At 52.5% G+C, this 26,605-nt stretch overlaps 7 protein-coding genes across 7 annotated transcripts; 6 read left to right on the forward strand and 1 right to left on the reverse strand.

Moving 5' to 3' along the window:
- Positions 1-1,097: 1,097 nt before the first annotated feature.
- On the reverse strand, positions 1,098-2,132 carry CTRU02_201277 (uncharacterized protein; the record flags this gene model as incomplete). The annotated part of the gene is made up of 2 exons (XM_036726308.1): positions 1,098-1,299; positions 1,354-2,132. The coding sequence occupies 2 exons, from the start codon at positions 2,130-2,132 to the stop codon at positions 1,098-1,100; spliced, it is 981 nt and encodes a 326-aa protein (XP_036581990.1).
- A 668-nt stretch (positions 2,133-2,800) lies between these two features.
- CTRU02_201278 (uncharacterized protein) lies at positions 2,801-4,281 on the forward strand (the record flags this gene model as incomplete). The annotated part of the gene is made up of 3 exons (XM_036726309.1): positions 2,801-2,899; positions 3,079-3,598; positions 3,683-4,281. 3 exons carry the CDS (start codon positions 2,801-2,803, stop codon positions 4,279-4,281), a joined length of 1,218 nt encoding a protein of 405 aa, XP_036581991.1.
- Positions 4,282-5,366: 1,085 nt separating this feature from the next.
- On the forward strand, positions 5,367-5,918 carry CTRU02_201279 (uncharacterized protein; the record flags this gene model as incomplete). The annotated part of the gene is made up of 2 exons (XM_036726310.1): positions 5,367-5,481; positions 5,575-5,918. 2 exons carry the CDS (start codon positions 5,367-5,369, stop codon positions 5,916-5,918), a joined length of 459 nt encoding a protein of 152 aa, XP_036581992.1.
- Positions 5,919-6,421: 503 nt separating this feature from the next.
- On the forward strand, positions 6,422-7,621 carry CTRU02_201280 (uncharacterized protein; the record flags this gene model as incomplete). The annotated part of the gene is made up of 2 exons (XM_036726311.1): positions 6,422-7,089; positions 7,153-7,621. 2 exons carry the CDS (start codon positions 6,422-6,424, stop codon positions 7,619-7,621), a joined length of 1,137 nt encoding a protein of 378 aa, XP_036581993.1.
- A 4,332-nt stretch (positions 7,622-11,953) lies between these two features.
- CTRU02_201281 (uncharacterized protein) lies at positions 11,954-12,478 on the forward strand (the record flags this gene model as incomplete). The annotated part of the gene is made up of 1 exon (XM_070203820.1): positions 11,954-12,478. One exon carries the CDS (start codon positions 11,954-11,956, stop codon positions 12,476-12,478), a length of 525 nt encoding a protein of 174 aa, XP_070062402.1.
- A 7,323-nt stretch (positions 12,479-19,801) lies between these two features.
- On the forward strand, positions 19,802-20,854 carry CTRU02_201282 (uncharacterized protein; the record flags this gene model as incomplete). Its single annotated transcript, XM_036726312.1, has 1 exon — positions 19,802-20,854. The coding sequence occupies one exon, from the start codon at positions 19,802-19,804 to the stop codon at positions 20,852-20,854; it is 1,053 nt and encodes a 350-aa protein (XP_036581994.1).
- A 3,320-nt stretch (positions 20,855-24,174) lies between these two features.
- Positions 24,175-26,199, forward strand: CTRU02_201283 (chromatin assembly factor 1 subunit A; the record flags this gene model as incomplete). Its single annotated transcript, XM_070203821.1, has 1 exon — positions 24,175-26,199. The coding sequence occupies one exon, from the start codon at positions 24,175-24,177 to the stop codon at positions 26,197-26,199; it is 2,025 nt and encodes a 674-aa protein (XP_070062403.1).
- Between the last annotated feature and the right edge of the window lie 406 nt (positions 26,200-26,605).

Genomic DNA, 26,605 nt, shown 5'->3' on the forward strand with positions numbered 1-26,605 from the left:
TCTCACTCATCAGTCATTTACAAGCCACCTTCCAGGCACCCCGTGAGAAGTCTCCAGTTTTGAATTGCTCTGGGAGTGGCCTAGGGCAATCCAGCCCAGCTTCATATCCACCCCCCAGCCCTTCGTCGCCAAGCAACAAGCTCGAGTCTTCAGGACAATGGCCGGTTGGCCCAATGGCAAGGCGTCTGACTACGATTCCATCGTGCAATCAGGAGATTCTGGGTTCGACCCCCAGGCTGGTCAATGAGTTGGTTAAAATTTTGTCAAAAATTTTGCACGCACGTTAGTTAGCCTCGGAATTGGTGGGGGTTTCAATGTGCTCCTCCGCGCTGCTTTCTCCACTGCGCATCTAAGACTTGCCCTGGCTCCGCAGGAACGGAACCAAGCGGGCGGTTCCACTAGGGTCTGTTCTTTGTCGCCGTAATGATAACTGAATGGGGGCATTCTAACATGTGGGATTGGGATGGGACTGGGAAATTGCTAGTCGTCTCAAGACGGTGTCTTTTGGTTTTTTCTGTTCTATCGGGAGGAGGAAAAGCGAAGAATGTCTAGACCACTGTTCCCTCGCCTATTTGCTTTGTATTGTTGCGTTTACTTATGTGGGTGAAGTCTTAGCTTCGATGAAAAGTTTGCTTTGCTGTTCATCTCTTCTGAATATCAATGGGTTTGTATCTATTTCCTCAAACCTTCACAAATATCGAATTAGTGTGAGCTATTTCTTCTTTGAGTCAGTCAGTTTTCGCCATTGGAACAAATCACGTCGAAATAAGTTGAAATAGCAATAATTTTCGGTTGATTTGAAGGATATTGTGGAATGCCGTCAGGATAACTGTCTGGTGTTAAGTAAACAAGATACCTTCCTTGAAATTTCTAAATCAGTCCTTAAGCTTTTGAATGAGCCATATCGCGTATTTCAAGTTTGCTTCAAGTATATCTTCAATTCTCACATTTGCAATCACCAACACGCTAGAAAAATAAGACTTAATCCGTCGCCACCAAGCCAGAACATATAAGTCCGTCTAGTACCGTCAACATCTAAACTGCATCTATCCTACTTTCACAAACGCATAGTGAACAAGCTCCCAGTGTTACCAGGTTCACTGCATCTCATAATCATTTGACCCAGTCCTCCGTTCTAGTACCTTATCGTTCTTCTTCCCCAGTGAGGGAAAGTATACCGCAGGATGGAAAATCGTCAACAGCAAGACGGCCACTAGTATCATGGCGCCATCTAGGACAAGAAACGTGATCTCGTCTTGCATCAAATCACTCCCCCAGCCCTCTGCCATTTCAGGGACACTAAACACGCAGTCAGTACACATTCATCTAACTGTGCTAAGTTCAAGTCCTCACCGGTAGATACAGCGTATCACAATGGCAATATACGCAATGGTAATCGAGATGATGAAGATCTTCAACTTTTTTTCCTCATCTGGGCGGTCAGACTTAGTCCCCGGAGGAATAACCCTAAAGCCAGAGTTTCCCTCGTTTCCAGGCCCGGTGCGTCTTGAATGCCCTTTGCGGTAACGCCAAACATAGATCAACATCAGGCCACCGCAAATGACCATATTCGCAACCTGGAAGACGACACCCGTAACCAGAAGGGCCGAGCTGACATCGCTCAGAGACTGGTTCTCTTCCGCACCCGAAGTCGCGAACGCAGCCACCGCAGCTCCTACCGCCTGTATAACAATCGAGATGAAGTCCGTGCCGACAAAGACCCAAGGGTACAACCTCGGGCGCAACACGGACCATTCAGGGCCGTAGTGGAGGACGAGGTGCTTGAAGGTGACGGATATCGCGGCAGCGACGAGAGTTGGCGCCAAGATGAGGAACAGAAGCTGGATCACAAAGGCACCGTAAATCCAGGGGTTAGAGGAGAGAGCTATCCTAGCGGCGTAACCTGAGAGTTCAAAGATCGTCCCGACGGCGAGGTAGCTCACGAACGACCACGCTTTCGAGCGCCATCCCAGATAAACTTGTGCGATGAATGCTATCGAATAGGCTACTGTGAAGAACACGCAGGCGCCAAGGTTGAAATAGTCGCCGTATAAGGTTGCTTCGACTGGACACTGGGGAGATATTTCGTTACAATTGCTGTAAGAGGGTCGTTCGGTAATGTTGGCACTCATTGCGAAATGAAAAAATAGCCTTGATCTTTTAGTATTTGAAAACTTAAGATAATAAATGAGAAGAACCAAGACCCTCTGAAAGAAAGTGTTGAAATCAGAATGTCGTAATAAATGAATGATAGTGTTAGTAGAGCGGACCAACAGCGATGAAATGATCAATCAGCCACGCACAAATGCCCTAAGCTTATGTATACACGTCAACTCCAAGACATGAAATGCAGTCATCATTAATAATTCAAAAACCCGAGAAATCAGCCTTAGCAAACCGAGATATCTCGCATTCTCTCTCCAAGCCAAGATGTTAGTGAGGTTGGCCTGCGTCAACTCCGCATTCGGCCTGGTTCCCGAGATCTCATTTGCTAACCGAGCGATACGAGCACTGCCAACACGGCGGAGTTTATGCCTAGGGGGTGCTCCGCAGCACCGTAGCTAAACGCCGCGCCAATGTGAGCGTACGAATCATTATTGCTCATTCAAACGCCAACATCAGCATTGACGTTGCGTTCGACGCGGGACGGCACCCGAGGATATTCGGAATCTTAGATCTTCCCGCAGCTCCGATCTAGTCCCTGCTGCGGTTGCTCAGATCTTTTCCCGGCCAATCCGCAATTTGGACCCTCGCCAGTTTACGGGGTTCTGATGAATGGAAAATCACTGCTGCCGACGCGATGGAGGTCATCGCAGAGAGCAGCCCTTTGAAAGTCAAGAAGCGGCCGCATCGAAAGTCTAAACTAGGTTGCCAGACATGCAAGAAACGAAAGATAAAGGTTCGTCCTTAACCTGACTTAAGTCTGTTATTTATGATTTCGTCTATTGTTAAGGGTCGCTGGTACCCCCTGTGTCTACTTTCCCTCCAATCACTCATCCGAATTTCGAGGACACCCGATGATTAGATCTCATACAACACACATCAATGTTCAGATACTAACATATATGTGCTGCCAAGTGCGATGAACGAAAGCCGGCGTGTCAAAACTGCGTCAGGCACCTCGTCGCTTGCGACTTTATGAAAAGCCATCCCCCTTCGCCGCCGCTTCGGACAATTGGCTTGCACATCTCACTTCAGCCAACCGCAGGGGACAGTACAGCATCGTCGCCGTCTCATTTACCGTCACAAGTACCGGTGCCGCCAGCGGACCAGGAGCTCAACTTTGTCGACCTGGAGCTGATTCACAACTTCACTAACTCGGTTTACATGACGCTTTCGACGGACCCGCTCGTCCGTCAGATGTGGAAGGTGTCCGTCGTGGGCCTCGCTCTGAAATGCGAGTACGTTATGCGCACGTTACTCTCCATCTCGGCACTGCATCTTGCCCATCAGCGGCCTGAGCGGAAGGAGGCATTGGTTTCCAAGGCCTTGTTGTACCATCGGACCGCAAGCCGTGAGGCAATGAAGCTGATGAGCAACTTGGATGAGCGTAATGCCGAGAATCTATTCTTGTTCTCTCTGTTAACAATATTTTTCGGTCAGTGATCGCGTTTCCCTTCCGTTCTCATACTTCAACATACTATTTTGTGGTCAAGGAGGATAGTAACTAACAGCTGCATAGCTCTTGCGTCTGGTCGGTACCTCAAAGAGTCTGTGGTTGTCTGGGAATCCGCATTTCCAGATTGGACCTTTCTACTTTCCGGCGCGTGTTCGCTCATCAAACTCCTCAACGAGAGGAAGTACAACGGGCCCCTGAAGCCCATCATCACCTACGCGACAGAACGGTTCTTCACCGCCCGAGACGACTCATCAACGCACCCAGAGGCCCTCGATAGTCTCAGAAAGCTAATCAACGCCAATTGCAAAGACCAGAATCTGTTACGCATTTACAATTATGCTATAGATGAACTGCGGCATCCCTTATCACTTGCTTTGCGCAGCGACGGGCATGGCATGGACATTTTGGACATGTTCATCTGGAAGTATTTCGTTTCGGACAAGTTCCTGCCGTTACTCAAGATGCCGGAGGTGAACCAGGAGGCGGTGGTTATATATGCGCATTTCTGCATCGTTTTGAAGAGACTAGAGAGCCAGTGGTGGCTGCAGGGCTGGGCGATGCATTTGATTTCGCAGGCATGGGCGTTGCTTGACCAGGATCACAAGCTGTGGATACAGTGGCCGATGGAGGAGCTGGGATGGGTGCCACCGATAACGACTTGACATTTATGATGCTCAGCGGTAAATACTCATTTAGAAATGAAAAGTTTTCAATTGATTCCAGTACAGACTAATTTATCTGTTACGGATGCCTTTAAGAAACACGTCTGCCTCCGATGATGTTTCAATGCCAACAACTTAGTTAAGGTGAGTAGAAAGATAGGATCACATCCAGTCGTTGAGTATAAGAGACTGATCGATACTGTCTACACTAAACAACAGGTCCATGTGGTCAGCCATGTCTCTTCTAGACTATCCGTCTCATACGAAGCCGCATTTCTGGCCGCCTGGACTCCTTCGCCGGTCAAACGGCTCAGCGCCGGGCCCCACCGGCCCGTTGCAGGCCGCCCGCCAGTCTCCACTTGCCGTCACGCACGGGCCCCACATGGCAGCGGGATGACGTCGCAACCCGAAATCGAGATGCTACCAACTTTTTGGGGGTCTCGTCACCCCCGTCTCACACTCGAGTCCCTGTATGTGAGCACGAAAATTGCACTCTCGGTGGCATTAACTTAAATCCAACGATTAGCTCTTTCACATTTGTAATTTTTCCACCACTCGATTACCAAGGCTTGCAAGGTTGGATCAAACATCGCCGAGGTTCAGGGGGTTATTCAGGGTAACTAACTGGGTTCTTCTGCTTGTGGCGTGCAAACAATTTTGATGTGTGGCTGCCAACTTTCAGGATTTATGTCACTGCGCCGATGATGCTCGCGCAGGGGTCAGCTCTGAGTCCCGACGGGGGTCCTCCCCGGTTGCCTGACGGCACAGCAGCCTATAACATCCCATATCGAAGCCTCCATCACAGACCCATATGACGTATTTCTGAGTATCATCAGCCACATGCGCACACACGGGCTGACGAGATGGATGGGTTAAGTGACGACTCTGACGAAGTGTATTTGCGTATGTGTCTGGGCCGAGCTGGGTCCTGGAGGTTGTTATATTAGGCCGTAGGGTGCTCGTCACATTCGTCGTCCGTTTGAGGCGTTCATCTCGTTGATCTATTCTAGACTTTCATCGATTTATCATACCCCAAAAGCAAATATACCTTCAAATCCTCTTTCAAGAGTCTAAAACATATCAAAATGGAGTGGACAAAGCAGACATACAACCAGCAGTACGAGAAATGGGTCCCCTGGCTCGAGGACGTCTACCTGCGATGGTTCACCAAGGACAACAAGGCTAGCTATACCACCAAGGGTAAGTAGTATCGGATTTCTAAATCTTCCATCGCGTTCAAATACGTCATCACTGTGTCGCATTTGAACAATCCCGCTAATCCATCATCTCTAGACACCTTGGACAAGAGCAAGGTGACCGGCATCGAACAGGTCGATACCCTCCAAGACGGCGTTCACAACCTCGCCGCCAGCCAGGTCGGCCAGGGCGGTCTTCTGCAACCTGTTGGAGACCTCGCGTCGAAGGAGGGCATCAACCGTGCCGAGCGCCAGGGCAAGGACGACGAGGGCGGTTACGTCCCTACCGCTGTTCCTGGCTCTGGTGCCGTCAACACCACCGTCGGTGGCGTTGCTGATGGCGGCAAGGCCGTTGCCGGCAAGACCACCGAGGGCGTCAAGGGTGCCGGCAACTATGTTGGTGGTCTCTTTGGTGGTGGTAAGAAGGAGGAGCAGAAGTGAGCGTATTGCAGCATCGTCGTGATGCCGCTTGTGTAGTGGCTCCTTAAGCCTTCACGTCACATTATACATGCAGGATGAGGGTTATGCACATCTTACATGTCTATTTCTTTGGTTAAGGCAGGCGTTGGTTTTTTTAGGACCGTTGATTAGCATTGTCTATAATACCCACAAATGGTCGCTGAATTTGACATTTTGGAATCCCGTTCACCATCTCATCGTGTCCCGCTCAAACAATGTCTGAAGGTAAACACTGACCCAATGCTTGGACATGGCCCTGCGCTGATTAAGCTACCATGGCCATGTCGACGAGCCTTGATCGACGCCGTTTGCTCTATGTAGCCCTGGTTGGCGGATGCTATGCCTTGCTGATTGCCGCGCCCGTTTGCTGCGCTGGCTTGACAAAAGTTCCCATCCCCTCTTAAAAGCTGTTTGACCTCCCGTCTCCAAGGCTAGAAACTTGACTTTTAACCCTCTTTGCGTTACGTCGCCAATTCCTTACCGAGATGAAGGAGGACGGACGTGGTGCCGGCCGTCTCGGCGTGTGGTCTCTAGCCAAGAAAACGGCCAACCTTACCCGGAAATTCACAGGACAAACGAACCATTCTCAAACTGATTCCGAAGCCTGGGGTAGCGGAACCTCACCCAAACTGGTCTGTAAAAGCGATTCCTCCGACAAACTTCCCTCGCCCAATGCCTATAGCGCGTCTTTTGAAGAGCTGTGGAGCGGTATCGAACTGCATCGCAGTGTTAAACAGCCAGAATGTGCGACGAATTGTCAGCTCCAAACGAACCTCTTCGGCAAGCTTCCCGAAGAGATACGGGAGATGATCTATCAGGAGCTTTGGCGCGATGCCGGACTGAGCCAGCATATCATCCGAACAGAGGCCGGTTATGCCCACTCCCGTTGTTTACTTCATCAGCTAGGTATTCCCGGTGAGCATATTGATGACGAAGATCCTTGGGAGTCCATGTGGATGGTCCCAGACGTCCGCGGGACAGTCCCCTTGTGGTACAGGCGGGAGATGTCAACCTGGTGTGATCACTGGAAATGCGAGGAGGCGCGAGAGGAGAAAGAGATATGGAGAGATGTTTCGAGAGGGAGGACGGGCCGTGTCGGTTACCTCAATACTTGGACGGCGTTTCTGCCATCCATGTTAACCTGCAAGCGAATGTGAGTTGTTTCGAAGCGAAGTATGCTCAGTCAAACACGAACTGGTCGTAACACCATTAATAGGTACTTTGAGTGCACGGCTTCAATTTATAAATCCGTCACCTTTACGATTACCGACATACCTACAGCCCGGAGCCTCTTCTCACTTCGGTACATGGCTCCGGCCTCTCACCCCTTTCGGCGCGTGAACCTTTCTTTCAGACGACGTGTTGATGAGGGCAGCAGCTTCGAACGATGGGTTGAGTCCTGGACCACGATCCTCCGTCTGATTGACACGCCAGCGCTGGAATCTGTGAACCTTTGGCTAGATAGCGACGTTTTCTACGAGCGCTTTTGGTTATCAGTTGTAACCAACGTCTTCCGCCAGGTTCCGGAGGCACTGGCCCACAAAGTCGCCGTCAGCCTCCCGCCGAACGGACACCGGGACCGGATTGTGGGGACCATGTGGCTGAAGAGTCTGGAGAAGGGGCCGTTGGCTACCTCACGGAACGAGGCGGAGGAAGGCAAGGTGTTTCGGACATGCGACGGCTGAAAACTTGAGCTTGCGGAGTGGATGAGTCTGGAACCTGACAGACCTTAGAGGTGTGGGAAGCATGTGATGGACGCTGGATCCAATGGACTGGAGACTTGTGAGCTTGTCATGGATTGGACGGCGGGGGGACCTGAGATGTTGGGCCGCAGGGCAAGAATGGTCTAGAACTTTGTTGGGTGAAGTAGACTCCGTGAGCCAATGAATCGCGCACTCTCGCCAACGGGCTGACTGCGACGATCCTGTCATGGGTCTCTAATATCTGCCTCACTGTGATGGCTGCACATCTGCTAAGAACTCGAATAGACAATGGGATTGAGTCCGGTTGGGAGGGCTGTACACCACCTTCGGCGAACTTTGGTTATTTCCCCCATGGCGCGATTACTACGATACTTGAGATACAAGGTGACTCAAATGGTGACTCGGGAGGCGAAAGTACAAGACGACATTTTTCTCTACATGCCCGACTTCAAGTCGCCGACCTGCATGTAAGCTAGACGCCGCGTACAATGAGCCATTCGGATGTCGCGTAAGGGTACGGCGTGTCTTCGAAGGGCCCCTCTCGCTTATTGGTCATTGTCAGCCTTCGGAGCTTACGACCACGCCCTGCGTGCGGTGGGTGAAGCTTTGACGATGACAGCTACAACGATACGGTACATTTTCGACCGCTGACAGAAGCACTCCACCGACTCGGCCCTTGTGTTTGTCAAGTCGTCGGTATTCTTACTCAATAGTGTTGCGACAACGGAACCAGACGGAAAGATTGTATCGTGTGGTCTGCCGGATACAACGGACGATAGTTGAGACATCAATGTCCTGCGAGTAGCTTATGAGCATGGGTGCTTTAGGAGGATTTCCTCCGGAGGTGGATGGATCTGGAAGTTGAAGCATCGTAAGGAGAATCCGATCGGTAAGTGATGAAAATTGATTGATAACCAGAAATCCACCGAAGGAAGGGGGTCATTCCCAGACCGGAGCGACACAGGGTTGTTTAGTAAGGGGGCATCACGGAGCTACATTTGAACCCACAAACGCCCGCCGGAGCTCGAGGGCCGGCCGAAAGAGGACGGCATGGTACCACCTTTTGGGGGAGGGGGTGAATAATCCCGCTGCCACCTCATTGCTGCAAGTATCGTGCCATTTTGCTTCTTGTCCCATTCCAAGAAGTTCCATTTCATTTCGAGATAGAGTTGCCGCTAGGAACAGAACGAAGAAGAAGGGGGGAGAGAAGAAAAAAAAAAAAGGCCCAATATGCCAGCCAGGGGGTGCCTTTTCGGCTCAGGACCGAAAAGATGTTACCGGGGCACCATGCTTTTTGCATAAGCGGATACCCGGGGGGGCTCTTTTTTCTCCAAACAGCGCCGGAGTGGGCATGATGTGGTTGAAGAGATCGGGTTCTAAATGGGCCATCGGCGGTCTGTTCATATCTCTCGCGCGCGAGAATTCCAAACCCGCCAGGAGGCTCTGCTGGGGGACCCGGGAGATAGTCATTCCCCCCTCTCCCTAGCGTGCATATGTGTGTTTCCCAGGGTTAGGTTAGAACGATACTTTAAGCTTGCTTTAGGCCTTGGAAACCGGTCGAAAAGTCCAAGCGTGCTACCATATGCCGACTTTTAGTCTATGGTTCTCGGAAATCAAGTTTTCCATGTTCCAGAAGAGAAGGAAAAAAAAAACAGGACTAAGCTCTTCGGCGGATGGTGATGTTTTGGGACAAGCCAGATGCATGACATGCAGGTTTTCGCCCTAGTCAGACCGAAACGGGACATTTAGCAAAAAAAAAAAAACCAAGATTTTTTGTGTGATTGAGTTGTCCCGGCATCTCGGCTCAGGCCTCCCCCCTCCTGAGGGTTGAGGCAAAAAAGCGAAGCTATTCGCACTTTTCTGGGTCGGTGGGGAGTATGCATGGTGCATTGTTGAAAGATGTAACGCTGGTACAGGCGTCAGATCCTCACCGAACCCATCTCCACCACTACCTAACTTGAGTTGGGTCCGATACCACCTCGCTTTTGGCCTATCTGGAATCAGATAGGACGGCCGAGAATCGAGAACGTTGCCATCCAGTGAAGCAAGCTCCGCGATGCAAGGCCATTACTGTGAATTGCCTTTTTTCTGCTTATGGAATGGCTGCTCTCCTACACCCCAAGCCATCACGCACCACTCCATTGGCTGGTGCTCCCGGTCTGTTTTCTGCAAGTCAATAATACCCTGTCGGTCTTTAGCTCACATGAGCTTCTTTTCCCGCGGCAGGGTAGTGGGGGAGCCTGGCTGGTTGGCTCTTTTGTTGTTGCTACGTGAGTTAGAAGCTCTTGTAGCTACCGAATCTGGACACACCGCCCACGTCTCCCACGCGAGGATGCGGGCGTGTTAGCGAGGGACCGGGACCGCGATGCTGGATCCGGGCACAGGAGATGAGGAGGGGATATCGGCGCCGTGTGACTTCTCGCGAATGACTGACAGCTTAGTCCAAAGAGTATGGTGTGCGAGTAAGCGGCTTGCCTAATGGTCTCATTTTTGCCATGCCAGACAAATATATCACACTCTAGGCCAGGGGTTAATCCCGAGCATTGGAAAACACCAAGCGGGCATCACCAGTAAAACCAAATCCCATTCCCCCCGAGTCTGCCTTTCTCACGCTGATATCGCACGGCCCAGCAATGTTTCGCAGGGGTCCCGAATGGCGCCAGTCAGCAATGCGTCAAACATGTGCGTGCGAGCGCCCTGCATCAAGCTCTATTAGTGCTATCTGGTTATTACCGACGAGGTTGGCGCAAAAAGGATCCCCCTTTTTGACAGCTCGAGACTGCTTTGCGCCACTCCGGCCGGTGGTCGAAACCCACAAGTGTCGTCTCCAAGGTACGCGGAAACCCAGCAAAGACCTTACGCAAAGACGCATACGTCTGAGATGCGCGTGTAAGTGAGTCCAGCCACGCGTAACCTTTGCGCCGGATTTGTGGGGGGCATGGGCCTTACGGTGGCTCTCTCTCTCCCCTTTGCCCCCCAACCTCTCTGTCAATGTCTGAGCGAGCGAGTAGCCAGGAACAGAGTTGTGGCGGTGGTGCTGTCAAAGTCGCAAATCTGGAGCGCTGGTGCGGAGGGCTAAACCAAGGTCTGAGGGGGGGGGGGGGGGGGACTCTGCTTCTTGCTCTACTCTTGGAGCACTGCACTGTTTGGAGGAACGAGATCACCTTGACTCGGACGTCATCAATATCTGAAACTTATGCGGCGCTTAAAGGTCCGTAAACCACTAGATCCATGGCTCGCTGAATCTCACGATAATTTGCTCCAATGTATCTGCGACGACGAATGGGCGAAGCTGAGTGCGGGGGAAAACGGCATCCCTGCAAGGGTAACAGATACCTTAATGACTTTCGCAAGCGGATATGAGACGGACGAGAGAGAGAGAGTTTGGAAGTGCGCTCAAGTCGAATCGGTTGGGGCCGAGCGGAATTGGCAGCTCGTTTGGCGTTTGGCGCGCTGGTGGTTACTAGACCTTGTCCAATATCACGCAAAATTATAGGACCAGGAAGCACCGTCTAACTAAAAAAGTGTGGACAAAGATCAAGGCCCAGGTTCTGTTAACAGCCTGTCGTGCCAGGGAACAAGGGCAAATGGACGACGATAGCAAGGTGCCATTATAGCACCTTTTGACGCTGCCATGACGTCCCGCTTACCACCTTTACTACTACGATGGCCTACGCGGGACAGTCTTGGGCGACCCCCCTTCTCTCGTCTTGGTGCCATTGAGTTTTCGTCCATGTGAGATCAGCCTGTCGTGACAGACGCCGCATCGTGAGTGATTTTGAGACGGTAAAGTCGCATCGAGAGGGGGTTGCTTGCGACGCTCCACGAAGGTGAAGAAGAGTTTGCCGGCCAATTCGGCGATCCCTCAAAGGTTTATGATGAATTGATGATGAACCGGGGTGCCATTGATGAGAGGTACCTGGACGGTACTTTGCAACTTATTTCTATTGTCTGTATGTAGGTTTACAGACCACACTAACTGGACCACACCCCAGCCCCCTGGTACACCCCGCCGAGGTGCGTTTGTTGGAGCTTTTCCCAACATGATCTGATTTGTGGTATTTTTTGGGCGGAGATTTCCATATATTCCATATGGTAAGGCGCCGCCGTGCCCAGCAGGCTGGGGCTCAAGGATGGGGGCATTGTAGGATAAGCAAGGGAAAACACATACTACACACTACTGCGTAGCTTGGCTCTGCCCCGGCAGATGGAGATGGCGGTCGCTAACTCGATACTATGGTAGTCCACACCAGCCTGGGCTGGGGTTTTGCTTGTAGCCACGAGCTATTCTCGTCCCCTTTTTTGCGCACCTCTATGCCGGCAGGGGCCTCCACTTGGGGAGGGACGGAGCTAGAAGAAACATCGGGCGGCTTAAACTCAAGGTTCAAGGACTTTGTCGCCGAAGGTTCTGTAGATCGCGTTGACACAACTCTCGTCCTCTTCCATACTTTCCGTTCGATACCCCCAATCCCTCAGCCCTGGGTCGTCTCCGTGCGTTACCACGTACACTCTTTCCGGTTGGCCGTGTCTCTTGAACCATTGACGTGCTGGGGAAGTGCTGGCTGTACGTGGCAGACCGCCATATCTCGGTCAGCTCCCGGGGGCGAGGATCATGACAGCATCGTTAGAGGAAGAGCGATTGGACCGCCTCTGAGAGAACCAGCCAAACCCAGGAGGGACCTTTGGTTTCTTCCGCTCCGAGACATGCGGCAGCCTCTTCAGCCCTCGGGCCTCGTGGCAGCATCTCGGAGGAGGGAGAAGGTGGGGGTGGGAAAGGGAAATGCGACGTCGACGACGGATCTATTGAATGCGGCGCGCTTACACGGCGCGGTGTTGTGAGTTTGAACGAGGAGTTGCGCGAGAGAAGTGGCGGCGGCGGAGGGGGATGGCTCAGCTTGGGGGGTGTGTGGTTTATCTCTGCTCACCGTCCTGACACGAGGCTTATTTGCCTTTAATCTTAGAGATTAATGACGACAAGACTGGCCAAGGTCTAAGTGATGGAAGACGAATTTTTTTTAGTTTGAAATTGAGCTAGGTGTACAAGTAGCGCTTCTAGTCAATTCTCTTACAAGTGGCGCCTAATCCCATTCGGCGTTTATCTTACTACTAGCAATGGTTAACGGAGAGTTGAGTCGGAGCTGTTGTTGTCATGACACTTTGTCAGCCAAGCTGGAAAAGCACATCCCACGACACCCTCACCGGAGACCTCAAGGAATGGCCACCTCGTTAGCGCGGGCCGATAGAAGCTGGGAGGGTGCGGTGGGATGGGTACAGACATCCTATCGTATCTCTCGCCCGCCCTGCGTTGCCTACCAATGTTATCTGCACGGGCAGAGATTCTCTGAGCTCCCCGGACCAGTAGGAGGTGTTTGTCACCCATTTAAGGTAGATAGATTGGGTAGGTATGTACACTACACCCTTGGGATCAGTACCCTTTTATTTCTGGTGGCCGTGGAGGGGGGAGGGGGATGGAATGCAACCAGGGTCTGGGGTGTGAGGCGGGCATCGTAGCTTATTCCCAAAAGAGTTGACATAATCTGAGGTGCTGTTTTACACTTTTCCGCGCGCATATCTCATGTATGGGGGGTTGAGAGTCATGTCTTGGAACTTTGGTTCACGATTTAACCGCATAATGTGATTTTGCCATATAAAGATCCTCGACCTGATAGAAGCACTAAATATGGACGATATAGTCTGTGTGTATGGAGAAGGAGAAAGGTACATTGAGCAGCTTAAGAGCTGCCATCAAGGCCGCATGGATCGTCGACGCAAAGGCGAGTCGCCGCTTTTTCCATTCGCGTTTCCCCAGATTCGCTTCGCTTTTGCAGGCCGTGCCGTGCAGCAAGCATCAACGCCCTGGGTCCGTTCCCGGCGGGGGGAACACGCTGGTTTCCTCGGAATACTTCATGCAGGAGAGCCCACGTCCCGCGGCCAGGTTTTTTTTTTTTTTGTTCAGGTCACAGCCGTAGACGCTGTGTAGCAGCCAAAAATCTGGATCATGATGCACTGTTAGGTGTCTGTGAAACCAACCAAACCAACCTCTGCAGTTTTTTGGTTGTCTTGCTCTGTGTAACTACTATGCAGCGAGAACCTGTTTTGTGGCGCACATACAGACGGAGCCTGATCGTCTGACAAAATATATGTCACTGCGAGATGGCTTTGAGGGATTTGGGAGATGCCTGCCCGAGTTTGGTCCTGACCCCGTCAGAGCCTTGTGATGGGATGCGAGGGTGATGTGAGTAACGGACAACGCAACGTGGGCACGAGAAACGCCTGGTTCGGGGATCACGGGAGCACTGTTTGGTACGATTTCGGGCGGGACATGGGTTGACAACGGAACAACCTCACGCCTATATTGCTAACCGATGATTGAACGTTATATAAGCCCGGTACGGAGTATTACGTGCTGCCCCCCGTGGTAGCCGTGTCTTACATGTGACGCGAGCTGCCTTATCTGATCTCACCGACTCTTAGATGAACCGCCGAGAGTAAAGGGCATGGGTTAGGCACACTATAGACGAAGCAAGGTGACTGTGAAGGGAGCGTGGGATGAACTAAGAGATTGAACATCTGCCCTTGTCTTGGCGTCATATCTCTCTCCATTCCCAAGGCGGCGGAAAGACTACGACCATGAACCTCTTTTTCTGTAATGCATGAAGGGGGGTCATTTGGGGGAGGTCGCACGAGATGGCGTTTCGAATTCCATTTCCGCCGTTCCGCTCAATGCTGGGTTGGTCTTGATGGATTCATACGAACGGACAGGGCCTGTGAGATGCCATCACAGCAAAGCATAGCCAAAGCGGAGCACACTGTCACACACACACAACTACGTTCGCCCGTGCGGGTACTATGTATGTGTCTCTCGGGTTGACTTTGACTGCCGGCCGAAAGCGAGGCAATGTCTGCCACACACTTTGGGGGTTTTGGGGGCAAGCGAAAAGCCCGGCCGAAAAGAACCGACCGGGCCTTTTGCGCATTGTCTACATGTCACTTTCGCCTCTCCAGACGCCAGAGCGGCCCCCCGCCGCGACCGAGTCTTGGTACCGAGCGGGACGAAAACCTTGGAATGAAGTCTTTTTTTGTGTGATGGGGGGGATAAGCTAGGTTGACGAGTCTTAACAGCGGATGATATTGGCATAATTCCTTGGAAATTTCCATACAACCAACAACAATACACGTCAGAGCCCATTGAGCTGAGATCATAAGGGGAAAACCCAGGGGCAACTTGCAAGAGAAGAAGAAGAAAAAAAAAAAAAAAAACCAAACCAGGTGTTGCGGAGATTGATCACCAAAAGGTTCGGATGGGTATTAAAGTGGACATGATTGCGAAAGGGGACCCGGGATAGCCAAGAGTCTTGAGAGTCGATAACTCGGAGGACGGCCGGATCGTGGGTCCCTTGGCGGTTTGGCAGGTTTGGCCACCTTTTTTTTTTTCCCCTTTCGGAGGCGACTTTTCTTTAGTTCCAATCCTCTTCTGCCAGGGCTTTGATATCGCCTCCCCGACTCCTTCGGACCCGTTCTCCATATCGGTGACGGCAATATTTGGGGCCCTTGGCCTCCTTTGGTGCACTCTCACCGGATAACAAAACCCACGGGTGGTGTTCTCCACATTGAAAATCTGTGGGGGACCTGAAGAAGTAGAATCCGTACAGAAGTAGCGTGAGGCGGACTCGAATCGGGATGATTGTGCCTTTTTGACGCGCCCGCATATTCCTCCTTGCTTCCCCTGAGGCCCTGGCACATGTTGGTATTGGCTGTGGAGTGCATGCACGTAAGGCGAGATGGCTGCATTAGATATGGGCTGAGGCTTTGTTAGGCGTGGTACCATGTATTTCATGTGTGTGTGTGTGTGTGTGTGTGTGTCCCTTACTGTGGTCCCGGGTCAGGCGGCTCATAGTTTTGGAGACTTTTGTTGGTGAGGTTTTGTGGTATCATTCCGGCGAGCCTTGTTTTAACAAAAAACGAAAGATGGCCGTTTTGGAGTCCGAGACGGTGAAAGTGCTAGTTTGCAATGGGGGGGTTTGTGATATTGAATATTGGCATGCATTGGCGCTGCATCAGGGGGCCACCTATCCGGGGAGGGCCCAATTGCTGATGATTACGTTGAGACTATACACTTTTTGCTTTTGCCCTGGTGGTTCTTGTACGACTATACAGCTGCATATCATTACACACAAACATGTCCGGCCGGAGGGGGTTACAAGACGTTGAAGTTCCTCTAGTACGACTATAGTCGTTTCGTGTGTCATGGTCAGCCATGTCAACCGGAGATGTGGTCTTTGGTGCGCCTAGCTTTGCTAGTGTCCCTCGGTTTCCCCTCTCATCAGAAGCCAAGAGGGCACAGCGTTCTCCACGTCCAATTGAGATGATCTGAGGTAATGCGAGGGACGGGCAAAGATGTCATCTGTCATAGTTGTTTAAGCGATATTGGCCCGGGATCAATCGCCCGGTAAAGCGGCCAACACCACTAAACGCGAGTGCGGCCGGGCAATGGCCGCGCATCTTACATCACAATCACTAACTACGGGTTTGTTCCCTGCGTTGTTCAATGTACGTGGGACAACACAGGAGTTTCTGGTTGGGGCTGCGCTGGTTCGGGGGACCTGATGCTGGCATAATCGGCCTTGGAGTGTCGATCAACTCGACTGTCTGACCGACAACACCATCCCCCGCATAACGCTCACGCGAAACGAAGCAAGGGGGGGTCCAAGGCAAGTTCATTTGAAGGATTCCAAGAGAAACCGGCGAACTTGCAAAGGGGGAGTAGATGGCTCAACGCGCAGTGACAAATGCACACCGATCCGATCTCGCGGGCGGTCCCCAAAACAGGGAAGGGCGGAGGATGAATGAAGTAAAGACTAGGAACAAGAAAAAACAGGGACCAGAAGGGGGGGGGAAACACTAGGGAACCACAGAACTAGGGTAGGACGGACGGCAAAGGCAAGGCAAGGTCATCCAACAGTCGGGTTGAAAGAAAAAAGAAACATGGCAGCAAATGAAGGCCCTGGAGATCATTACAGCATAAGCATGGGAAGATGGTAGCACAGCGGCGTTGAAGATCAATGATCGACTTTCTGTTTGCTCCGGCCGGAGACATTGCCATTGCCAGTAGACGGCGCGAGAGCGGCCAACGCCTCTCTCTCTCTATGCTGGAGCCTCCCCCCCCCCCCCGTCAAGGTCCAAGGTGCTGGAGCCGTGTCCGTAGCGTCGGCCACAAGTTGAAGAAGCATTACATCAACAGCCGCCGACAGACTGGTGTGATTGGCCCCGCCGCGTCCTGATTGTCACGGCGTCCCGCGTGAGGTGGTGGTGCTAGCTCGGGGCCCTGGTTCGCCTTGAGCCTGTTCCGGGCTGACGCTACGGGGGGTAACGGGGGGTGGAAGGGCATTAGTTCTCGGTGGATTATCATGATCGATCGAGATTTGGGGGTTAGAGTATCCGTGGTAGATAGTGTCAGAGAGTTGATTTCTTGATTTCCTGATTTCAAGGACAAGAGGGGGGCTTGATGGTGATGGAAGATTGATCGGAACTATTGCTACGGTGGTTGAGAATGGGTGTACTAGTAGCTAGGACTTTAGGAGTCAAGCCTCCGGTTCAATCCGGAAGTTCGGGGGCCCGGGTAGGCGGTTACGTGCAGGTTGTCAGATGGTGAAAAGCATGTTGAGTGGAGAGTCACAAGGTGTATGTGTGCTGCGGTAAATATGCGCAGGCTAGGAGACATGATTCCATTCCCAGTGTCAGGCAAGTGGTGAGAGTACGCAGCGACGACGACGACAACGACGACAAAGCGACCGCAGCGCCGCAGACTGACAAGCGAGTGGAGGTGTTCTCCATATGCATACAACGATCGTTCATACATGGATAGGCACAACGAGGGAGAGCCCACATCCAATGATCTGACGTGACCGGCCAAAGAGAGACAAAAGCAGTCTGTGAGGAGACGAGGGAAGAAGCAGAACAGAGAAAAGGCTACGGCGGCAGCCAGCCAATAGAGGCGGAGAGGCAGCGCACACCTCGATGGCCACACCTTTTCCTACATAGTACTTAGTACTCGCAAAGATACAGAGCAGTACACTATGTATTCCATTCCTACTACTATGTACTCCCGTACTAGTCTCCAGCAGCATAACGGGGACGCTAAGCAAAAGAGCTGCCCCGGGCGCATGCAACGTTGGACCGGGACCCCTGTCACCCTGTCACCTCGTTCATGGCCTGTCCTAGCCTGGTGTTGGGTGTTGTGCTGGCGGCCTGTCCCTGTCTCTATTCCCTGTTCGTGGCCCATGTTTCTCAGCCCATCCCACTCTCCCTCTCTCTCTCTTGAGGAAAGTGAAGGAAGTGGGCGACTGGGATAGATACATACTAAGTGGTACACAGAGAGAAAGCTGCTTGTTTGGCCGTCACATTCAGTCGTCACAATTCGGTCTTGCTGGTGGTCTTTTCTGCATGGCATTGCATCCCATTTCATCTTGCCGGCCCATCTGCATCTCTCCGCCGCCGATATCTAACACCCCCCCTTATTACTTAGGCTGCTCCCCCCCAAGACAAGAACTTCTTGTACAAGTCCCTTTCGGCCTGCTAACCCGTCCTGGCCTTTCATTCCACCTCTTGGGTCGTTGTCGCCGCCATTGTTGCTTATTACTTGTTCTTGGTGGTGGCTTGTCTGTCCCTCATCCCCCTCCATTACCTCCCCTCCTCTCCGCCCCCTCTCTTTACATATCTAGTAGTAGTTCATCTCTCCTCCCAGTTGACCTGCTTATTTGAGGCCCAGTGTCTTGTGGCTGTCTCTCTTGCATTGCCTTGCCTTGCCTTATCTTGGGTGTGGGATCACATCATCAACAACAATAACAATAACAACAACACCACTACAAATTTCTCCTCCTTTTCTCCGCTACCTCCAAAAAACAACAACAACAACAACAAAACAAGGCTGCTCCCCTCCGTTGTGTGTTGCGGGTCTCTCCCTCCTCTCTCTCCCTTCCATCATCACCACTGGCATCGTTGACGACGAGTCGGGGACACACACACACACATACGCTCGACGGTTTCTGGTGCCGACTCTTCCTTCGTCTGTGCTCCACTGAGGGTCGCCTTATTTAGTACTACTGTGCAGTAGCCGCCTCCGAAAGAACAAAACGGACACGAGCAAAAGTAGAGAAGCCCGAGACCCTCCCGCCTCTTCTTTCGCCGCTCCCTCCCGTATCCTTGCCCATCTTCTCTCAGCTGGGTTCCCCCCTTACTAGCGCGACAAGCAAGGCCACGGTCACTGCACCAGGCGTCAGATTGAGAGCAAGATAGTGTAGAGGGGAGAAAAAGAGGGAAAAAAAAAGAAAAGAACCCCCATCCGCAATCCGTCCCGCCGGTTCCCTCTCAGGCGTGGCTTGGCTTCTTAGCTTGGGGGGTTGCTCTCTCTCTCTCTCGGCTTTCCCGACAAGCGCACCCACTCTCGCTGGTACTCTTACTGGCAGTCTTACAGGCACTTGTCCTGGCAGATTTCCCGTTACTTTGGCGGGTACTTTTACTGGCACTCCTCCAGGTACTCCTGCTGCCACTCCTGCTCCCACTCCTCCCGCCCACTCCCCTCCGCACACAGCACACCCCCCCCTGCCCAAGGGCCCTGTCTGTGTACCTTAGCCGCCATTATTCTTGGGCTGTCATTACGCACTTTCAGCACCCAAAGCACCCAAAGCACCCAAAGCACCCAGCACCAGCACCAGCACCAAGTACCACTGCGCCGGTGTGGTCCTCAGAGCATAGCTGAAGCTGTTACCGCACCCCTCAACAATCGGCGCCCCGTCAAAACCTGCGAAACGTACCTTACTCGCACGACCCCAAGGCCAGCTTCCTAATAACCTCTTGTCAGCCCGACCATTTCCTCTTTTTTTTCCTACTCCCTCCTCTTCCTCACAACAACAACAACAACAATATCACCAACACCCACCAAGCCAACTATTACCTCTTGTTCCCTTCCCATAGTTGGCGGGTGACACATTATATACCAAGTATATAACCCATCAGTCACCACTGGGATTGTTGGCGAAGAGAGGAAGCACATTCACCATTCCTCCACAAACACCAGCAGCAGCATTCAGTCTGTCTGTCTGTCTGTCTGTCTGCCCTCTGTCCAACATCGTCGTCATATAGTCTCGCGATACCCTCGTCACAATGTTAGACCCTTCGGCGAGTAGGCGTCAACAGCACATGGACTCGTCCGCTGTTTACTCCCATTCCCGCACCCGCACCGTCTCCTCAAATACCTTCCCTCTCGCTATCCAGAGCCCGACACCGATGCATCTGGCCCAGGCCCAAGGCAACCCTCAACAACATACCCGCCGATCGCCCTCGGTGAATACCTTTAGTACAGCTTCGAGCGTGGCTCCTCCCGCCGCCTACCGTACATCTCCCACCAACGATCTCCGTCGCTCTACTTCGTCGAGATCCGGAGGTGGCAGCCCCCAGCCCACGGGCTACGTTGCTCTCCTCCGCAAGCAAAAGGCCACCGTCTGGTGCGATCGTGCCCAATATGAGGATCCCCGTCTGCTAGCTCAGCAGCGCGCTGCCAAGATGCGTGCTACACTCGAGGTCATAGGTGGCCAGCGCCCATCTTCCGGCTTGTCCGCTCCAAGCGGCAGGACCAGCACCGGCATCTCTGCTACTGGCAAGGTAGCCGCAAAAATCCGCCATCATGGCAAGCCTGCAGTCGTTGGCTACGCCCCTGGCGAGCATCACATCGGTGTCGGCGGCGTGCCTATGCGTCTTTCTGCCACCGAGGTCGAGGCCGAGAGCAGCGACGACGATGACCCCCGCCTACACCACCGCCGCACCGGCAGCAGCGGCCGCAGCAGTACCGCGAGCCGTCGCGGTCCCGGCTACAGGACGTCTACCGGGCTGGGCAGCGGCAGCGGCAGAAGATGGAGCCCTGGCGACACCCCCGAGAGGTCCGGCAGCCTGGTCGAAGAAAAGGAGGACACGCTGGGCGACAACGCTAGCGGCAAGGCCATGACGACGGGGTCGTCTGGCAGCAGCGCCGAGAGGGCGGATAACTTGGGAGAGTTGGGCAACAACGCGGCACGGCTGGCCAGCAACTCGCTGATGCACTCCAACATTACCCGCGAGAAGAGCGTCAAGGGCGCCGATGATCTCCGTAGGAGGGGAAGCGTCGACGAGCGCACCACGACGCTTACGGGAGGCCGTCTTTACATTGCCAACCCCGATTAAAGAGCCATCACTACCGCAACAAACACCACAAAGGCCGAATTACATTTTCACTCCATGTCCACAGGATGGACCCCGACGGCCTCGAAATCCGAACCACATTTTTACATCTTTTCGCTTGTCACAACTGTACGAATGCCCCCGGAGGCAACACACTCGGTCGTTAAGGGGCGCTGCTTTACTTTCCTCTTGCTGTCACAAACTCTGCATCACAATGGCGTTTTTTGTCTTTTTTTCCCTGTTAACTGGGCTTTGGGTGGGATGATACCATACAGAGGCCGTCCCGAGACCACACACGAGGTTTTTATATCGGGAGTGTCAGGGTTGGATTCATTGTCGAGAGATTCCCACACTACGTTTTTTTCCCTGTAAACTACGATCGCTACCCACGGGTTTCTTTCCGCATATTCTGTTTACTGCAATTGTTTATTGTTCCAGAGCACATGCTATGCTCCTCACACGATGGACCAGTCTATTTTTTTGGGACCATTCTTAATCTGCGGGCAAGACAAAAAGTGAGGGGAAATACAAAAGGGGACGGTTCCGGCGGAGGTGGAGGGAGAAGACAAAAAGGAACATTGGGAAAGGGAGGATGATACCACGGTTCAGAGACCCCAGATGATTGGGGGAGAGAGAGGAAGAGAGAGAAAAAGAGAGAAGTGAGACAGACAATACTGAGAGGATGGAGCTCGAAATGCTCGAATATGAAAAGCCATTCCTGGGCCAATTGCCATTGCCAACACTTTGCTATCCGCCAGAGACGTGACAAAAGTTGTAAGGGAAATGAATCCCAGGGTGTGAATCCCGAAAAAAAAGGAGCCCTGCCAAGCCCGAATCCGATGAAGGACATGTTCCCTGACACGAAAAGGCTAATTGATAGAAACCCCGGGCGAGATTAGTCTCGATGCCTCTTATTTTTTTTTTTAACCTTTCAGCCGCACTCCGTTTCCGACGTTTTATGTCCTGTCAGCCCTGGTAAACTACTTACTTGCCTGGGCAGCTCTGGCGGAGGAGGGGAGGGGCACAGTCCTTTAGTTTGATTTACTTGCGCTTGGGGGTGTCTTTGCATAGTTGAAGTCTCTGGCGCGATTGGAAACCTATCAGGGTGAATTATGCCCCCCTCCTCAGCCTCATCCGCCTCACATCTCTCTCTCCCTGATCGTTTTCTGGCGGGGGGGTTTGAGTCAAGTACTATGTAGTAAGCGCCATGAGGGGGGGTTGGTGTTGAGCATGTGGTGAGCCGCTTGCAGTGCTACCCTCTTGGGGTTTTTTTTTTGGCGCTTGACATTGCTCCAAACATAGCACTGGGCGATCATAACACAGACGATAGCTCCCCCCCGCGCGACTCTTGAAGCTGTCAGCCAAGCTGCTTCAGCAGTGATAGTAGCAGTGCTATATTGCAACGTTGCCAGTTACCATTGGAAAATGTAACTCCCACATGGGGATAATCGAAGCTAAATAGGTATCATGATCCCTACGTTTCCCGCAGTCTTTGAAGCCCCGTGCTTTAGACTTTTCGTCGGTGAGGGAAATGGTAACGGATGCTCTGTTGCATTTTTGGATGTCGTGAGTAGCACCTTCATCGGCCCATTACTGGGGCCGTTTTCGACATTTCTCCTCTTGGAAGTGGGGGATGACGAGCACGTGAGGTTGTAGATCTCGCAACGTCGGCCCTCTTTCTTTGTTGTTTTGTTTGACCGGCCGTACATTAGTATACAACGTAGGACCATGTCAGCCTCGCTCACCGCAATGGTATATCGTTGTGCAGGGAAGGCTGGTTCGGGAAACTGAGCGAGGCGGCTCTATCGGTATTCGTATCTGTCTGTGTGTTATGCGGTCCCTGGCATTAGTCCTTGAAACTACGGATATACCCTGTCCTGAACAACCAACCCTCTGATGTGCATTTCCTCTCCTCGGCGGGAACATGGATAACTGATCCCAAGCAGTAGATAGAACTACTCCATGTATACTAGCAGGTTGCCTGGTTGCCATCGCATCATTTAGGGTTGCGTCGTCGCCTGGGCGTGTTGGTTTTATCTCGTCGATCATCTCGTGTTCCGCTAAAAAGGGACCCTAGAGAACCCCTAGTTTCCTTATCTTTCCTTTTTTTCCTTTTTTTTTCCCTTTTCGCGCCCCTCCGTTTGCTGTCGTCCGCTCCGAAGGAGGGACAGGGTTCCGACAGAGAGGGTATGGCATCATGATGTAACGTTCTGACTTGAGCCAAGACCGATTAGGCCCGAGGTGGTGGGGTCACTCCGTATTGTCCTTTTTTTGGTGTCTGTTTCCCGGCCCTGCGCTATTCCCATTAGCCCAGTGGTTCCGCCCATTTGCCTCGCTTTGGAGGCCCCCATCAAATGTTTGGGTTCGTGCGTTTTGTGCTCTTCTCCAAGTGTGAAGGGCTCGGAGTGGATGTGGGTGGGCGGAAATAAGGTGGAGGGATTGTTGAACCCCCACATTGCCGCTCAGCCACAGTGTGATTGTCACAGCCACTTTTGGCGCGGCATGGGTTGGTCAGCCACAGCGGGACATGTCTCGCTTATCTTATCGACAACGAGGTGGGGTCGCGTCATTGACGAATGTGGTCTGTTAGTGCGAGACAAAAGACGCTGGAGAACATTGGTTTGTGGTTTGGACACGGTTAAACATGGTTTTGTGTTTGATATGCTGTTCTTTTCCTGAGTGTTTATAATATTGTTTGATGAAAAAGGTTGTTCTAATGATTATTAGAGGTCTGCGAATGCTATTAAATTGTTTAATTGACAGTTATCAACTCAATTGCTGCCCTCATTTCATCTCAATCAACACGCGTATACCGTGTGCTGGTAGGTACGTACCTCTTTAACACACTCATCAACCCCCCCTAATCGACCCCTAATCTCCCTCTTTACCACCGTTCCTGCCCACCGGCCCGTTAACACGACCCCGGCCTCGCCTGACGCCAAATTTACGCGTCCTTCGCGTCTCGACCAGGAACAACGCTTCCCAACCCTCAACACGCCCGTTAGTGGCTACTTTCGTGATTCACTATTTCGAGCTGTCCGGCTGCCGCTGTTGATTTTTTGGCGACTCCGACGGCAACACCCATGTCCAAATACTAGATCCCGTGAAAGAAATCCTCGAATCGGCCAATTCTATTGTACTTTTGTTTGGCCTTGGTTCCGCTACTGAATCAATTGGAGATTTCCCCTTCCAACACCCCACAACCCAACAATCGAGTCAGTTCACCACACAGCGTCCTCGAGCGACGGTCGCGATATCTGCGGCTCTCCAACTGTCAGATGCCTCTGTTCAGTTTCCCGTCAACTACCCAGCGACGGACAGAAATGGAATCGAACGCCTTGAAGAGAAGCCACGACGACTTCTCCGGTGATGAGGTCACCGTTGAAGATCGTGGCCTTGATGCTGGCGTCAAGCAACAGGCCACCGAGCCAGCCAGACAGTTCCACACGAGCAAAGGTGGGAATACCATCACCTCTCCTGCCGGTGCAGGATACATTGCCTGCAGAATGGACTTTACTAATACCTGCATAGCCATGACTCCCGACGTCGACATCGCACGTGTCTCTTCCTCTCCCCTGAGTAGCCCAGGCTCTCCTCTCAGCGACATCGGCACCTGCACGCCGCCTCGAGGCTCACCATCTCCTCGCGCTACACCGACCAAGGCCGCTTCAGACAAGTTGGCCACCGCTGCCTCGAAACCTCCCGCCTCGGCATCCAAGACCTCAGCTCAGCCCCCCGCCAAGCGAAAGCGCCGTACCGCCGCAGAGAAAGAAGCTGAAGAGAGGGAAAAGGCACAGAAGAAGAAGGAGCGTGAGGAACTGAAGGAGGCGAAGCAGATTTCAAAGGCAATCGAAAAGGCAAAGGTCGACGCGGAAAAACAGGCTAAGCAGGCCGAAAAGGCAAAGGCCGAGGCCGAGAAGCAGGCCAAGATAGATGAGAAACGCCGCAAGAAGGAAGAAGAGGAACGGAAGGCCCGCGAGGAAAAGGAGAAGAAGGAGCGTGCTCAACCAAAGCTCATCTCATTCTTCTCAAAAACACCAGCAACTCCGAAAAAGGAGACACCCGCTACCAGCACAAAAACCGAAAGCCCCGTCAAGGCTCCTATTGCAGACTCGACGAAATCACCAGCCGCAAAAGAAGAAAAGTCGGAATATGAGAAGCGATTCAAGCCTTTCTTCGTTCACGAGACGGTCCGCATGGCCAAGAGCCCCTTTGAGATGGACGAGGAGACGCAAGTCGCCAAATCGACAATACTGGAGGAATTCTTCCAAGGCAAGAGAACAAAAGAAATTCGCAAGGGCGACTTCGACCCTGTCGAGGCCCTTCAACTGCCCAGCCGCCCCGCACCTCGTGGCAGAATCTATCCGCCCGTCAAATACACCGTAGAGAAAATGCGGAAACTCACACAAAAGGCTGAGGGTGCAAGCGAAGAAGACAAGAAGGCCATCATGAAGGAGACCACGGATGCCCTCAGAAATATCCCAATTAAGACCCTGCGATTCTGGCAGGATGTACGCCCACCCTACAAAGGAACCGTCACTCTCAGACCCTATCAGGCTGGTAAGGACGGCATGCGGCGACTCGCACGAAAACCGACCCTCCGCGACCTGATGCCTATCAACTACGACCATGACTCGGAAGCTGAGTGGGAGAGCGAGGGAGAAGACGTCGACATCGACGACGACGATGAGGAGGACTTGGATGGCGATGACGACATGGACGAGTTCCTCGACGATTCAGAGGACACTGGTCCCGCTCGATATGTAAGTGCCAATGGTCTCGAACCGGTCAGCACCGGTCTCTGCTGGGAGGATCGCAAGCGCATGGGGCCCGTACGTACCGTGTACGAGCATCGGATGGAGTTCATTCTCGGTAAGCCAAACCCCACTACCCGTTCAAGAAGCCGCATTAACACTTCCTTCAAAGAGAGCCTCGACCGCCACTCAGGCATCGACCCCTTTTCGACCAAGTACTGGGAACCGGAGCCCAAGCCAAAAGCCGCCAAGGCCACCAAAGACAAGGCGTCCAAGGAGAAGGCGTCTAAGGAGAAGGTTGTGGCGGAATCCTCAACGCCGGCCAACGCTTTCCAGGCGCTGGGCGCCAAGAATAACGCACAATCTCTACCCAAGAAGCTCCTGGAAAACAACCATTTGCAGGAACTCAAAAAGGTTATCCAGGCGAACCCCAAGATCGCCAAGGGTGGGCTGATCGATCTGTCGTACGTTGCGCTTGCCCACGCCAAGATCTCACGCAGTGAAATCAAGGAGGCCATCGCGACGATTGCCGAGCGCTCTGGCGGCCAAGGCCGAGCTGGCACCTGGGTTCTCAAGCCGTTATATCTCGACTGAGAAGGTTACGAAAAGATGTCTGGCGTATGGATGGCGTATTTCTTTTATTCTGATTCGATGGGATACCTCGGCGGATATGTTTTCAGTTTTTGAAACTGTTCGCCTTTGTTATATTTATGAGAGTGCATAGACTTATTCTGCAGAATATTGAAGTATCAGAGCAAAAGGCAGGGGGGAATGGACGGATCCGTCTCCCTCTTTTTATCTTTTGAGCGAGCTGTCGGTGTTGGCGGCTCTGTTTGCTTTGCGAGGTCGCCTCATCTGGCGGCTATGACATGACGGCATGAGGGCGGCGTATGATGGACTCTTAAACTTTAGTTGCACGGATGCATAATCGCTCGACCACTGAATGTGGCGGTAAGGCGGGTAGATACAGAAAGCTTTGAGTGTATTTTTGCGTCGTGAC

The sequence above is a fragment of the Colletotrichum truncatum genome, assembly GCF_014235925.2.
Source record: "Colletotrichum truncatum strain CMES1059 chromosome Unknown Contig_0001, whole genome shotgun sequence".
Taxonomy (NCBI): Eukaryota; Fungi; Ascomycota; class Sordariomycetes; order Glomerellales; family Glomerellaceae; genus Colletotrichum; species Colletotrichum truncatum.